At 39.2% G+C, this 15,058-nt stretch overlaps 1 protein-coding gene across 1 annotated transcript; it reads left to right on the top strand.

The window, feature by feature from the left end:
* The first annotated feature begins 2,962 nt into the window (after positions 1-2,962).
* Positions 2,963-14,101, top strand: LOC124260866 (alkali-sensitive linkage protein 1-like). Its single transcript, XM_046695190.1, has 4 exons — positions 2,963-3,130; positions 10,033-10,191; positions 11,425-11,799; positions 13,908-14,101. Exons 1-4 carry the CDS (start codon positions 2,970-2,972, stop codon positions 14,023-14,025), a joined length of 813 nt encoding a protein of 270 aa, XP_046551146.1. The 5' UTR covers positions 2,963-2,969; the 3' UTR covers positions 14,026-14,101.
* Positions 14,102-15,058: the final 957 nt, after the last annotated feature.

Genomic DNA, 15,058 nt, shown 5'->3' with positions numbered 1-15,058 from the left:
CCACGCTTTGCAGTGGTAGTCTCTTTATAGGAGATATCGTCCTTGCGCTTTCCTTCAGACTGTCGCATGTTTTGCACGAGTAATCGGCCGTGCTGTAAATGTTAATGAAACTTATGACACATTCAGCTATCCCTGGGCCGTCGGTGATATAAAGAAGTCCCTATTTTGTTAAATCTGTCCAAACTTTGGGGTTTTGACTGTAAGTATTATTTATGATCACTGGTACGTTGTTGGAAGCCTTTTTGCGTAATGTTTGGCGTGGTGTGCCTGGAGTTGTGGGTGAGTTTGTTTGGCACTCTTTTTATTTCATTTGGGGCTCGTCTCAAATAGCATTTTTTCCTTTTACCTCCCATACGTTGTATTCACACGGATAATGTTGAACGCCGTAGCGCTTGCAGTGACTTTTGACATAAGACCAAGAACAGAAAATGTTCAACAACCATGCAAAAAATGCCTACCCCACAAAATCTGCACATTTCCGATAAACATCTTCAATCCAATATGGCCGCCGCATCACGTGACTTTTGACATAGGACCAAGAACAGAAAATGTTCAACAACCAAAGGCCACTTCAGAACAAGCGTTTAAAGTGTTGTATGTGCTAAGTTTAGTTTGGCACAAAATGGCAAAGAAGCCCGTGAAAGTTTTTGAAGACAACTTTTGCCCAAAAGTAGCGTCCAATATGGCGGCCATCATATACTCACAGTAACATTTGACGATGCTACTGTGTAGGAACATGCATAGACACAAAGTATGCAACGTTTGAAAGCCGTAGCTCTTGTAGTTTCAATGCAGCACATTTTGGGAGGAAAGTAGTCAGCATTTTGCTTAAAAACATCAACAAAAAATTCAATCATACATAGCGTCCAAACGGTGCATTTTAGCGACTTGGCCCTTACAGTCGAAATTGTAGGCATTTTGATTGCGCATCTGCTCAAGAACTTTGACACACATTGGAGCATTAGTATTGGAGATATTTGCATTTGCATTTGAATTAATTTTGAATTATCTGCCCTTTGCTATTGGGCCTACAGCCTAGAGATTTTAAAGCGCGATGTGTACACCTCGGTGGGCATCTGGGTGATTTTTGTCAAGGCATTCTGTCCAGCGGTGCTCTCTGTAGGTCTGGTACAAAATACGGCGGAAGAATAAATAATAATAAAAACATTAACGATTACAATAGGTCTCCTGCCTTTTTGGCAAGGAGCCCTAATAATAAAAACACGAACGATTTCAATAGGTCTCCTGCCTAAAGGCAAGGAGCCCTAATTATCAACTGACCGTAGATGTCTTTGTAAGGGTAGGTGCAACTAGGTGGTGACATTTCTTTCAGAAGAGGAATATTTCAGGGCGAATCTTTTTTTGCTTCACCAATATATATTCTTAAACTGTATATTTAAAACATTCGAAGTTATGGTAGCGCCCATACTTTTGTATGGATCCGAAGTCAGGAATTACTTGCAATTGGCTGAAGCCTGTAGCCTTCTTACTTACATACTTACTTACATAAACATCAGAAAGCTGTTTTAACTGATCTGTATTACTTTTAGTGTTTTTTTATACATTCAGTCAAGTTATACTTTCATCCTGTGACAGTGCCCCAGCATGTAAGACTACATTAGATGTGGCCTAGAGTTGGATCATTCTTTGCTGGATAACACATTGGAGGGGTAACTCTGTTGGGGCGTCCGGTAACCGCGAGGAGTCAAAAAACGAGATCAGTTCACTCAACTCGGACGTAAGGTTTTGTTGACTACGTATAGTTCTAATTAGATCAAGACATTTTACGAGGGCTTCTTTCTTATCTTTCGTATCAAATCGACGAATTTCCCGTGGATCAGTCTTTAAATACATAGACTATATTCTCATGGAAACGAATAAGGAAACACATGAAAGTACAAGTGTTCCTTTATTCTTTTCCAAAATTTCACCCACAGTACAATACAAAGTTTGTGAAGAAACCTGGAAAAGAATAAAGGAACACTTGTACTTTCATGTGTTCCCTTATTCGTTTCCATGAGTATATCTCGCCAGTATCTTGTATTACTACCGTTTGTTGCATACTGTATTTTGGTCTTCATAGTAACTCGGGTACAGGTGCCCCTGCAGAATTGCCTCCCTTAGCGGTGCATGATCCAGTGTTTGGTCCGTCATCACCGTACCTGTGGAATACACAGAAATTGCCAACATCACCACCTGCGATCCTTAGGCTCTATGAATTAACAAGCCACGATATAACTGGGATACAATGTATATACGATAACCATACTTGGCTACAGAGCATCAAACGAATCGAATGAAAATCTTCTAGATCCATGTTTAAAAAATATAGAAACTTGGTGAGAAAAATGAAAACCTGGACGAGATATATTAAACAACTGCGAAAACGGTTATTTATATGTTTCATTAACACAACTTAATAAAGGAGTTCTTTGAGAGGCATTTTAGAAGTTGTAAAGATGAAGTAAAACCAAGTTTTATGGATAGTCAACTTCTTTATTGCAATGAGTGCGACGTTTCGGTATGGAGACTAACACTGTTATCAAGAAATCTGCGATAACGGTGTTTGTATCTAAACCGAAACGTCGCACTCATTGCAATAAAGAAGTTGACTGTCCATAGAACTTGGTTTTCCTTAAGAAAAGAGACAAAAGCTTCAAACAACTTTGCTTGTATGTATAACAGATGTTTGATCTATCAGCAATATTTTATTTGTTTGTTTAAACTCACATGTCTTTTAGTTAGAAATGCCTAGACAGATGAGAGTAAGACCTCTTACTGACCAACAACATGAGAAAGTAGTGATTTGGGTTATAGCATTATATCAAACAACAGATTTATGATTTGATTTAGCTTAACGACCAACTAATTAAGGCCAATAAAACAAGCTTTATGCCATACACTATAGCAATGTTGATGTACGCGCGGACGTGACGAAGATAAGCAGATGGTATCTAGGGCGAGGCCATATGCCAACAGTTGCTGTGCAGTGTGAGACTATGTTCACTGGGGGGTTCATTCTACTGAGTCTCGTCGTGGGGGCCTGCGGATCTGCCAAGAAGGGGGTGGGAATCCCGTCCCAGGGTTTCCGATGTGAGGACCTTCTAGCTTTTCCTAATGTCCACTGGTGGTAAGAACATGTGTTCCTCTTGAGTTCAAATACACTTTAGACTTAACGTCTGGTAAAACAAACCTACAGCCTGCTATAAAGGTAGTTGTGTGGGAAATGGTATCTGGCAATCCGTAAGTCTCACACAGACGGATCCTGGATTTTGTAAAATGTGATTAGGGTAGGGTTCCTATAAACTCAAGTGCGCTGAGACAGGTTCTTGAGAAAAAGAGGGGTGCTCCTACACACGCACATACTCGATGAACAGTGTCTTCGATGCGTTACCTAACCTTATCGGTCCGTCCTAGTTTGAAATAAGATTCGTTATAATACTATATCAGTTCTAGAGCCAAACATGTGCTTGACTCAAACATGATTCACAAAGTATGACATCATTGATTATACAGTTTCTTTAGCTCAAATCTGTCGTTAGGTAGAATGATTGGAGTTGTTAGATAGAATGATATGCTAGATAGTTAAGGGTGGGAGCTCTGACAACATGACATGGAGCTGTAGCCGAAGACGTCAAAAAACGTACGAGTGGGGTTCTGCCAATCAAAGAGAGCCACCCCTAGTAATATAATGAGTGTAAGGCCAGTGAATCTGGACTGATCTGAAAACAGGTGGCCAGCTGCAGACATTTTATGACTCATGTTTTGTAGGGAGAGTATGTTTATTTGTTGTTTAGCTGTATTCCATAGTCTTGTTCTGAGCCTTAATACGAAAGCTGTATGGCACACCCTTACCAGTTGTTGATAGGCATCCTTAACAGTTTGCATGCATTAGTACTACATTGTCCATGCTTACAGGTGCATTGGAACCACATACACAACCAGGCAGTCTGTATTCAATAATGGGTTTTATGAGTATGTAAGACCACGGTTTGTAAATAATAGACTCTCGATCCCGATTATCCAGTGATTAGTAGAAAAATAAGTTATAAACACAAAATACATCTGTTTTCACCAGACAGGGATTTCGATGCAGAAAGACTCTTGGAGATTTCCTTTCGGCATGGCCGATTGGGCTACCATGATACCGTTTACATGTGATATAATCAACATTTTCATCGTCAAATATGTGTTTCTTTTTATAGGAGAATGATGTAGTACCTTCTAACTTAACAGTGAATACGAGAGGGGAAAACGAGAAAATAGTGGGATACAAACTAATATTAACACATTTGTCAAAAACAAATACATGTAATATTGAAATACAAAGTATGCGTGACTAATTTAAAGGAATCGGTTGACACCCAATTTGGTTCCGGGCACTTGGTAGTTGGCCTTTTGGGGGTAGTTAGTGTGGATAATCAGTATTCGGATCGGTCAGTCTGAAGATGTCACATTACCGGAATCGTGCTAGTGTCAGATCTGAATCTTGCTCTGTTTTTGCGTGAGTCATCACGCGCGTGACGATCCCGATGGACCCGGATATAGTGGACTGAGTGGATGTGTTAAGTAATAAAGTCACGTGTGCTATAATTGTTATTGGGAAACTTTATTTAACAAAAGTATGAGTTTAAAGAATGTTAAGACATGAATGTTACGGTTTTGGAATATTATGGTGTGTTGAGTACTTCTAAAGAGCGACCCTGTTGCCCCTAGTTAAATATTGGTTTTAAAGGAACTTGCATCTCTTAAAAAAGGTTCCAAAAGATTTTACTTTATATTCCTTTCTTCCAAAAGTTTAATTAAATCACACAGCTTAAATGCCAAAATGACACTGTTTTATTCCAAACTGTTGACTGGCCAAACATTATCTAAAACCTTTAAAGGCTACACAAGACACATCATTACGATCGTTTCAAAAGAGACTGGTGCACAGAATAATTGCAACAAATGTACATATATTTAACATTGGTAAGGCCGCGAGTCCTCTGTGCAGTTTCTGTAATTCTGAACAAGAAAGTATTTTGCATCTTTTTGGGGAGCGTGTCATGAAGCGAAGGCTATTTGGAATAAGTTGCTTCTTTGGATAACTAATAGCTGTTATCATATTTATAACATGAATTTAAGTGCAGAATTCATTTTATTTGGTGTAAAGGAAAATGTAATAACTGATATGGTTTTTGACTTGATTCTTTTTCAAAGTTTTTATTCATAAATGTAAATTAAAAATGGTGAATTTATATCTCAAGAATTTTCAATATGAATTAAAATAATAGACATACAATAGATCAACAAATCTTTACTGATACATGTGAACAAAATAAATTATAGGAGTGGATGTCCTACCACTCTTTGTTTCAAGACTCCAGTTAACTGATTTCAAGTGACTGAATCTTCTTATCTTTTACTACAAAAGTCCAGCCATCGTCATCATTTATAATGTTATATTATAATGGTTGGTATATTGACCATATGTCTTTGTCAAGTGTGAATGTGTGAATTAAAGTTGTGAAAAGTTCTGTGTTAGCTTTACTTGATATGCCCCCGTGTATTCCCTCCAGCAGCTTGTTATAACCATCCATGTGGATCTCTTGTATTGCAAGTGTGACAGCTGTATCTTGTAATAAAAAACTTGCTGAATCCGTCATAATGGTTTTCTCTAACAATAAATGAATATTGTGACTACGTTATTTAACATTTTCTGTAAAAGTAAGAGTAAGAAAACAGATAATAAAATAACCAGTATCATATTGTGGACATTCCCATAAAACTAGCTGGAAAACATATCAATGTCAAAGGGTTTCTGAGTAATTCTCTAGATATAATGTGAAACACACATACCCATTCTTACATCCCCTCCGAACATTCGTGCAAAAGATCTTTAACAATCTGAGTTAGGGAAGCTTACTAGACACCCTTAGTACTTAATATAGCTTTGTAAACTGCACGACATAATTCTTTTAACAGAGGGTAAATAAATCCCACTCTTTCAAAGCCTTGGATGTTTCAACACATTCCAAAACAAGAAAGATAAGTGGAAACTTCATTCCTTGGTTACTAGAGTATGTGTTAGTAAACATAAGGACCATGTGGTGGTGCGGTGGACAGGGTGGCCGTCCTGAAAGCGGAAGTTCGAATCCCCGCCAGGTCAAACCAAAATAGGTTATAAGATGGCAACCTCCTGTTACCCAGCCTGTCATTAAGGCACGAAACAACCGGCTTTAAGTAGTCTGTGAGTGTGGAATGTTAAGCTGTGCCATTGTATGACATTCAGCTGGTGCTATAGGACCGCCGCGTACAAGCGGCCACACACAGGAAAACGCGCGCATGGCTATATAAATGCAAACAGTTTACTGAGAAACCGACATGTGAATGCTTCACTTTGCTGTCTTCTATTTCAAATTTGGAAATTGGGCAATTGTGGCAGAAGAAGGCGTACCTGTGTACAACTTCTATTGCTGGTTCATATGTACCGGACTAGCCTACCGAAATGTCTACCTGGGTAGGCAACCTGAAATCAAGGAAATTAGAACAGAAAGTTTAACTTACGGTTCTGGACCCCGATCCTCAAAGCGTTCGTAACGTTACGACCTGTCGTAACTCTATAGTTTATCATAGGTTTACGAAGGTTGTAGCGCTACGAACGCTTTGTGGATATGGGCCCAGGTATATTGAACATCTGGTTCAATTAGTGTCAACAGAATAAAAAGAGAAACATAGGGAAGGGTGAAACAGCTTAATCTGTTTCATGTTTAAATCGAGGTATACACAAAGAACTCAATTAAGCACAAATGTATTTTAGCAATGATAGGTTTTCAACACGTACATAAAACTTCTCGTGGTGATTATGATGAAAAAACCCCGTGTGATCCTCTGACTCATGAAAAACAACATGATTGGAATCCATGTTGATTTTATAATGGTAATTGCTCATTTAAAAAAAACAGGGCTTCAACGAGTCCATTTTTTTGGACTCGAGTACTCGAGGGATGAGACTCGACTCGGACCCGAGTACTCGAAATTCATACCTTTCAAGCAAACGATAGCGTAAATTGCATGACGTGTTCCGATCACACAAGTGAACACTTACTTCTTTCCGACTTCATATCGTCATGTGACTAACATTTCCTATTGGTCAGAATCAGTATTTGGATGTTTACTTGACAAAGTTTTTTTTCTTCGTACTTCTTGTACTGCCTGCAAAACGCAGTGATATACCGCACAGGCGGCATTTGGTTATTTTGCTCTTTTCACTATCCAGATCAAGATACGCCCATACATTTGATTTTTTATCTTTCTCCATGTCTATCAATTGTCAAGATAGTTACCTAATCATTTTAAGAAGTGAAATCTCAAACGATGTATAATATTTACTCTCATCTGCAGACTTGTAACAACTAATACCATACAGCCACACCGTGTGAGGAGTAAACTATTTAATTTAGGTGTTAATAAAACATTATCAGATGGGTTAAAGAATTCAGGGTACATAGAACTCAGTATGTCAGTGTCAATGGCTATCAATCTTCTTTTCTCTCAACCTCTACTGGAGATCCACATGGCTGTGTTCCTTCATCCGTTCTCTTCGTTTTGTATACCAATGACTGTTACTTGTCAATATATGACTTGTTTACTGTGAAATTTGCAGATGACGCCACTGTTACTGGCCTAATTTCTGATTCTGAACATTATTATCGTCAAGGCATTGACAAAACCGTAATGACAGTTTTTTATCAAACCTTTATTCAAAGTGTGTTGACCTACAATTTTCTATGTTGGTATGGGGATCTGTCTCATCGCAACAAAAACAAACTTTTCAAAATTGTTAATACTGCTTGCAAAATTTCTGGAGTGTCTTTCGAGTATATTCCCTTTATCTATGAGCGCCAGATTGTCAAAAAGGCAGCTAAAATTAGATTTGATAGTTGATATATTTGATCTCACCATTTTGAACTACTTCCTTGTGGACGCTGCTGTCGATTCCCTCCTTCAAAACAAACAGAGCTCGACAGTCTTTCATACCATCAAGTATTCGTGAATGCAACAAATATTTTGAATCACACCATCATGTGATTAGAACTAGAATTATTCAGCCTCTTTACCTATGTGGTTAATTGAATTATATCATGTCAGATTTATTTGTAAATAGCATTCGTTTTGAGCATGTAATTATTGTGTATATTTTTGTGAACTGTGTATATATTCATTTTGAGACAGTTTGGATGTATAAGAATTTCCTCCGGGATAATAAAGTTATATCTTATCTTAATATTAGACGTTAACGGCCGCTCGTGCATAGCCCATGGCAGACAGTCTGTCAACGTCAAATAATTCGAGTTATCTCCCCTTTTCGAGTCCTTGAAAATGGACTCGAGTCCCTGAACCCGACTCGTCCTCGAGTACCCGTGGAAGCCCTATAAGGGGGATTACAATCCCAGTTGACATTGTTGGTAACGTACGGGAGATGACAATCGCAGTTTTCTCTCACGATCAGCATATGATATCGCCAGACAACATTCTCTCCGAGTTTCCTATCTATACATATTAGGGGTTGTTTGTGTCACACGGGGGAATTACAATGTCAGTTACTTTTTTCTATTCAAAATTAAGATATCGCCGATATATTGATAACAGTTATTCATCATTATTAACATTATTGTTGAAGTTCAATCGAAATTATTATCTATCGAGTGTATATTTGGTATTTGAGTATATGGATCATGGACCTTCTAGTAAAACCTGTAAACCACTGTGACACGTAAGGTAAACAAGATGCGTAATGTGTGAAACGGCGTAAACTGTACGTTCTGGGTAAACTGTACGTTCTGGGTAAACTGTACGTTCTGGGTAAACTGTACGTTCTTGGTAAACTGTACGTTCTGGGTAAACTGTACGTTCTGGGTAAACTGTACGTTCTGGGTAAACTGTACTGTACGCAGAGCATCTTCACAAACATACGAGGGGCGTTTAAGAAGTAGTCAGCTTCACCTAGAAAATGATACAAATGCAGCTGTTTTGATGTTTATGTTTCTACATATTATCTGTCATCCTCAAGAAAACTGGTTTTGCTATGTTACAGCCTCACGATCCCCATTTTGTTTGACTTTTTGTCTTGGTAATCCCCCAAACCGCAAAATCTGCATTACAAACTTGAGGAAACAAAATATGCAAGAAACATTTTGTGTGTTTAAGAAAGGCAGAAGTTTGCTAGAATCAAACTTAGATGTTAAAGTGCATAATAAGCAACTTGAAACTACACTCTCTTGTTAAAGTAATAACATACTTCATGTTTACTGAAACAGCTTGTTTTGGAGACACTACCTACCCCCCTTTCAGATGACGTAATCATAAGGACATAATTTACTCTAATGCTTTCACTTATTCATACATGATGCCAAGGGATCAAACCAAATACTGAATGGACACACAGAAGTCCGCTCTCAATATATTGTACACAGTGCCAGCTTGAATATCTGGACACAATGTCTTTGAAAGATTAAAATGGGTGTGTCCCTAAAAACAGCACTGTCTAAATATAAATCAAGCAATCCAAATCTTTGAATGTTGATTATGACGGGAAGTCATCCAATACTATACTGAACACATTTTATATGATATTATCTGAGGACATACCATTATCCAAGAGGTAACAAATTCATTTTCTTTAATTTTTTAAGAAATATTATACCCGAATGTGTTGTGATGACTAATATCTCGTTAACCTCATTACCCACATATGTGAAATTTTGGATATGGTTTTGCTAACGATATAAAGTAAGCTTTTCAAACATTGGACATCGAGAATATAGTTAGGCAGACTACGTCTTGAACGACCCTCGTAGGGTACTCAACTTTATCATTTTTCCAATCGAAACTTTTCTATTTCTTACATAATATTTGATCACTGCCTACATAGAAGCAGCAATACTAACGTTGTTACATTATTGTTGTAATACTAAACATGGAAGCCGTGATGTGTAACAATACGTTGGCTAATGCTATATGACGTACCACCCATTAATTACCTTTCAGGTACGACTGGTTCGAGCAGCCCACTTACCAACACAACTGCAAACAAAACAAGGCAGGACGGGTTCCAATGATTTGGGGATGGAGACAAAATGTCGACTTCCCACTCCATATACCAAGCAACGCTCACTATATTCTGGGATTCAACGAGCCAAACTTCAGGTACATTTTAGAAAGAACCCTTAGTGGCTAAGCAAGCAGATTTGTACCTTCCGCTTTCAAGCCAGTCAACTGACTGAATGGATGAGCCTTATCGTGCAGTGACAGAAAGCGGAATAACGTCACAGTGTGTTGCGTCATTGATAGGCATTTAGGTGTCTATTGGTTCGCTCCTAAAGCTGGAGAGGTCTGTTCCATTCCACGTGGTATAATACTTCCAACACTGTTATTATGCCAGTGCAGTATTGTTAAATGTGCCAACACCAGCAAAACTTGTTCGCAAGATGGCAGTTTCAGTTTCAAACAGGGGCCCAAACTCTACTATAATCGTAAATGTTTGCGTAGATTTCTTTTCGAGATAAAAAAATATCCCCATTTCTACGAACATACAGATATACTTTTCAGCAGTTTTATCAGTCTGACAATAATAGGTCCAGTCGAGTATGAGCTTTAGTAACAAGGGACGAACCTAGGTGCGGCGACATGACATTGCCAAGCCTAGTACCACGGGGTTACTGAACGTCATAAAATACCATGATTCTTGTAGTGGATAGGATGTCTATTTCTGGTACACTAAAGTTGGTCAAAGGAAGACCATAGGCAAATAGTTTAGTCGAACGAGTGGTTATCATTTAGGTCCGGTGGAATAGTGAGTGAGTGAGTGAGTTGGGTTTTACGCCGCTTTAAAGATATTCCAGAAATATCACGGTGGGGTACACAAGAAATCGGATTCATACATTGTGCCCATGTGGGGAATCGAACCCAGGCCTTTGGCGTTACGAGCGAAAGCTTTAACCACTAGGCCACCCAAACGCCCCCGATGGAGTACACATATATGATGATAAGAAATGGTATACAGTTTATAGAGGCGGGAAATCACGTACGTCGTGAAACTGTTCATGTCATCACGACAACAAGCCAAGACTGCTTAACTCAAACCACTAACGCTGATATAGGATGAATCGTCAGACTCTAAGTTGGGTATACTCTTTGTATCAGTAAATAAAACTATACAGTTTGTGCTTCGGGTTATGATGCAATGTTTATATGCATGTTTCCTGCAGTTTTCTACTATATCCTCAGTATTGCAAGAATTCCCAGCAGGCATTGATCGACGGTCATAATGTCATTCACTGTATTGTCTGGTCCAGACTCGATATTTTCACTACGGCATTTTATAGCAGCACTATTGCTATGTACGGCCTAAAACAGCCAACTCTCCGTTCTGTCTGTCAGTATCCAAGCCAATCTGTCCCCTCAACTGGCAGCTGACCACTGGCGGCTCATAGAAAGGGCGGGTCAAGGGAAACTACTGGTTAGCCCTGCTGCCGCCCCATGCTCGGGAAACCCCATCTGTAACTATGACGGTATCCAGTGGTTTGAAGAGTTCTTCCGCCATTGTGCCGGATGTAAGGTGGACTACATAGCCACGCATGCGTACTGGTGCAGCGCAGACACCACGATGAACTACCTTCAAACCCTGTATAACAAGTTCCACAAGAAGATTTGGTTGACCGAATTTGCCTGTCCATCCCACAACTCCGTGCAGGATCAGCTGAATTACATGAAGGCCATCTTACCTCGTTTAGAAGCGGCGTCATATGTCTCGAGGTTCGTATTACGATGTTGTATGTACAGAGCAATAATAAGATGAACGCAGGGACAACGGAAAATAGCACCTAGCACTGACACTGTCCAAACATCTGGCACCCATCAAGTAACTTTACCACAGAATCAGCTCAATAATAACTGTCAAATTCCTTATTTCATTTAGCTGACAAATTATGGCAGTACATGAACATTTCAACTGTACCTGCCCGGCTGTGACTGGTTTGGCAATCCAGCTGCCATAGTGCTTCTCGCCCGTTGTAACCGAAGACAGATTATACATCTGAAGAAAAGTCTTTTTTCACAGTGAAAATTTCACTATCCGGGGATAGCTTATCTGACTTGGATAGAAATTGCTCAGTTGCATCCCCTTTCAAGTGGCGCCCAGGGCAGGTGCCATACTTGCCATATTTTAGGTGGATAAACTACTTTCCTCATATCACAGCAAGGGGATGCACTATATACTTCGGGTTTCTTCCTACAGCATGAATGTTGGTATACTGACTTTTACACACAGCCGGGATGAATAAAAGTTGATGTGTACACTTTCAATTGTTGTTGAAGGTGATACTGATTCTAGTCTGCTGAAGTGTATAAATGACTATTATCACTTTATCTACATTGTGTTTAATGGAATATTTAAATGTGTTGAATTTATGAAATGTTATGCCTAGACACTTATGAATATTAGTCAACAATGTAAACATTCAATATTTTAAGCTTATATTTCATATCTTTTTCAACTTCCAACTTAATATATACCCGTGAAGATCCGGGTTAGAATTTGTCTTCAGCAAACCATGCTTGTCGTAAAAGACGACTAACGGGATCAAGTGGTCAGGCTGGCTGACTTGGTTGACACACGTCATCGATATCGTATCCCAATTGTGCAGAACGATGCTCATGCTGCTGATCACTTGATTGTCTGGTTCAGACTCGATTATTTACAAACCAACCAGCAATCCACCAAAATATAGATACGCTTGTCTTTGATATATTATCTCCATTTTCATACACTACAATATTTCCTATTTTCATTTTACCGTTCTCTTAGCACTATATAAAAGGAAAGGATGTAAAGAGGTCATCATTCGTCCTGAATTAAAAATGATCACTGTGATTACCTCTATGAAACTATATACACATTTCAAGTAAAGTAGATTTAGCTACAACACGTTGGGGCCTTGTGTCTTCGGATGGTCCAAATATCGTGACTTTGCGGTTCCAAGCCCAAATCCCTGCTCAGAATTTGCACCGTTAACCTAATGAGGCCGCTAATTTACCGCTGAACGGGGATGCTCTAAGCGCATACAACATAATAGACATTATCACCGAGCTGTCTGTGAGGCGCTAGAGAGTTAATAGACATGACTTGTCCCACTGGTACCCACTTTTGGCTTGGTGAACAGAGTTTGAACAAACTCACTTCCCTAAGTTGAGATCACGTGTGTGACCACATGTCCTAGAAACTCTCAGGAATCAAGTTGCCAAAGACGGTCACCCACCCAAGGACTCGTGACCAATGCTGCCTACCTTCATATGATTTGTGACTTGAACTCAATGCATGAGACCACACACCACTACTTACGTTTCCTATATCGTTTACACTAAAGACACGCACCAAAACACGTGCTTTATTCCTGACCTACACCGCTCTGAAATAATCAGCGGTCAGATTGGTATAGATTATTACAGTCAGACCAGATCGCTGAACAAACGAGATCTAAGATGGCATGACATGGCTGTGGCACTGAACTGGTTTGTAAATAAGGATAATTCACAAAAGAGACATATATACTCTTAGAAACAGTAGAGGAACTTCATTTTTAATTTACGATTGAAAAAATTGGGATATATCGTAGTCAATCAATATTGATATGATAATAATGAATGTTGTGAGAGTGCATCACCGCCCTAGCCTTAATAGTCTCCTGTTAGACCAAGCGTGGGGTGCATGGGTACCTATTGTCCCCAGACACAATCCTGACGGGGGTGCTCACTGGAGACATGTCTTACCCTGGACCCCATACAAATATACCTCAGTCATTTGGACAAGACTTTAGGAACTTCATGAAAACGCTATTTTCATCCTTTTTGTTTTCGTGTTGCAGGTACGCCTGGTTTGCCAGCAGGTGGGCGGGTGACAGCTTTGTGACCCAGGCCAGTAGTCTCCTGGACCAGTCGACGTCAACACTCACCTCCCTCGGGAAATACTACAACAACTTCTGACAACAATTTGCTCAACAGTAGCTTAACATGTAGACACATTGCCATTCCCGTTTGGAATAAAGAATACTTTCAGTTTCGCCTTTTGATTGTATTTCCTCCAATGCCGTGTTGTGGCATGCAGAAAGTGTTTTGATCTTTGAACTCTTTTCACAAATACACCTGACAAAAACCTTTCCATAATTATAAGAAATCTAACATCGACTCTGTCATATTAAATTTAAAGCATGTGTACATGAGTCATTATCAAACAGTGATCATAACCTGGTGTCAGCAAAATGGTGAGTTTATCCTGCCCTTCCGGTGACCTAACAACATACAAATAACAAACACTTGCAAAGGCACGTCAATTGCTCATCTCTAAAACACCTCCAACAAAACAGGGGAACATAAGTTGCAATGGGGAACTGCATCTAAATCTTAGAAATGTCATCCACACGTGTTCAACGCCTGTTAAAAGCATAACTAAACCCTTGAATGTTGTACAATCGCCAGCAATAGTCATACGACGCGCTTTGAAGCATGCTGGATTGTACCTCAAAACGTATGATATGTAAACTCGAAAGAGTTTCTATAATATTGCTCAACTGGGAGGGAACTGTGTTGTCAAAAGTCAAAGTCATCCATGCTGTCATATGGTCTGTGGTCATTTTGTATGTAAACCCTATATCCAGATGGATAAATCAGAGGAAGACAATTGGCTGTTCAATCATTATTAAGGATATGATATTATCAATATACCTGAAGTTTAAGACAAAATATTCTAAATCTTTGAAGATAGAAATGTATATATAAAACGTCAGTGCATCCTGAGAGACAAAGGGTAAAGTGGTAAAGGGCAATATAACTGTGAAACTTATATGAATGGACTGGTGAAATTAGATGATATCACCAGGCGTTCTGGTGGGTATGTCCCGCCATACCGGTAGCAGCCGCCAGTCACACAATTTGCAAGTGTTTCAAGCCCTATTTTAAGCATCTAACTACATCTATGACCACAACGTTTCTGAGGAACGAAATAGTTATCATTTAGATA

This window comes from Haliotis rubra, unplaced genomic scaffold (assembly GCF_003918875.1).
Source record: "Haliotis rubra isolate DU_JTF1 unplaced genomic scaffold, ASM391887v1 Scf78, whole genome shotgun sequence".
Lineage (NCBI taxonomy): Eukaryota > Metazoa > Mollusca > Gastropoda > Lepetellida > Haliotidae > Haliotis > Haliotis rubra.
The sequence above is the reverse complement of the archived record's forward strand: the minus strand, read 5'-3'. Positions and strand labels throughout refer to the sequence as shown.

What these genes read in the sequence shown, in the direction of transcription:
- LOC124260866 (XM_046695190.1), top strand. Translation starts at nt 2,970, where the DNA reads ATGCCAACAGTTGCTGTGCAGTGTGAGACTATGTTCACTGGGGGGTTC. An exon ending in TTTCCTAATGTCCACTGGTG is followed by an intron (nt 3,131 to 10,032) that starts GTAAGAACATGT and finishes ATTACCTTTCAG; the next exon opens with GTACGACTGGTTCGAGCAGC. An exon ending in GCGGCGTCATATGTCTCGAG is followed by an intron (nt 11,800 to 13,907) that starts GTTCGTATTACG and finishes TTCGTGTTGCAG; the next exon opens with GTACGCCTGGTTTGCCAGCA.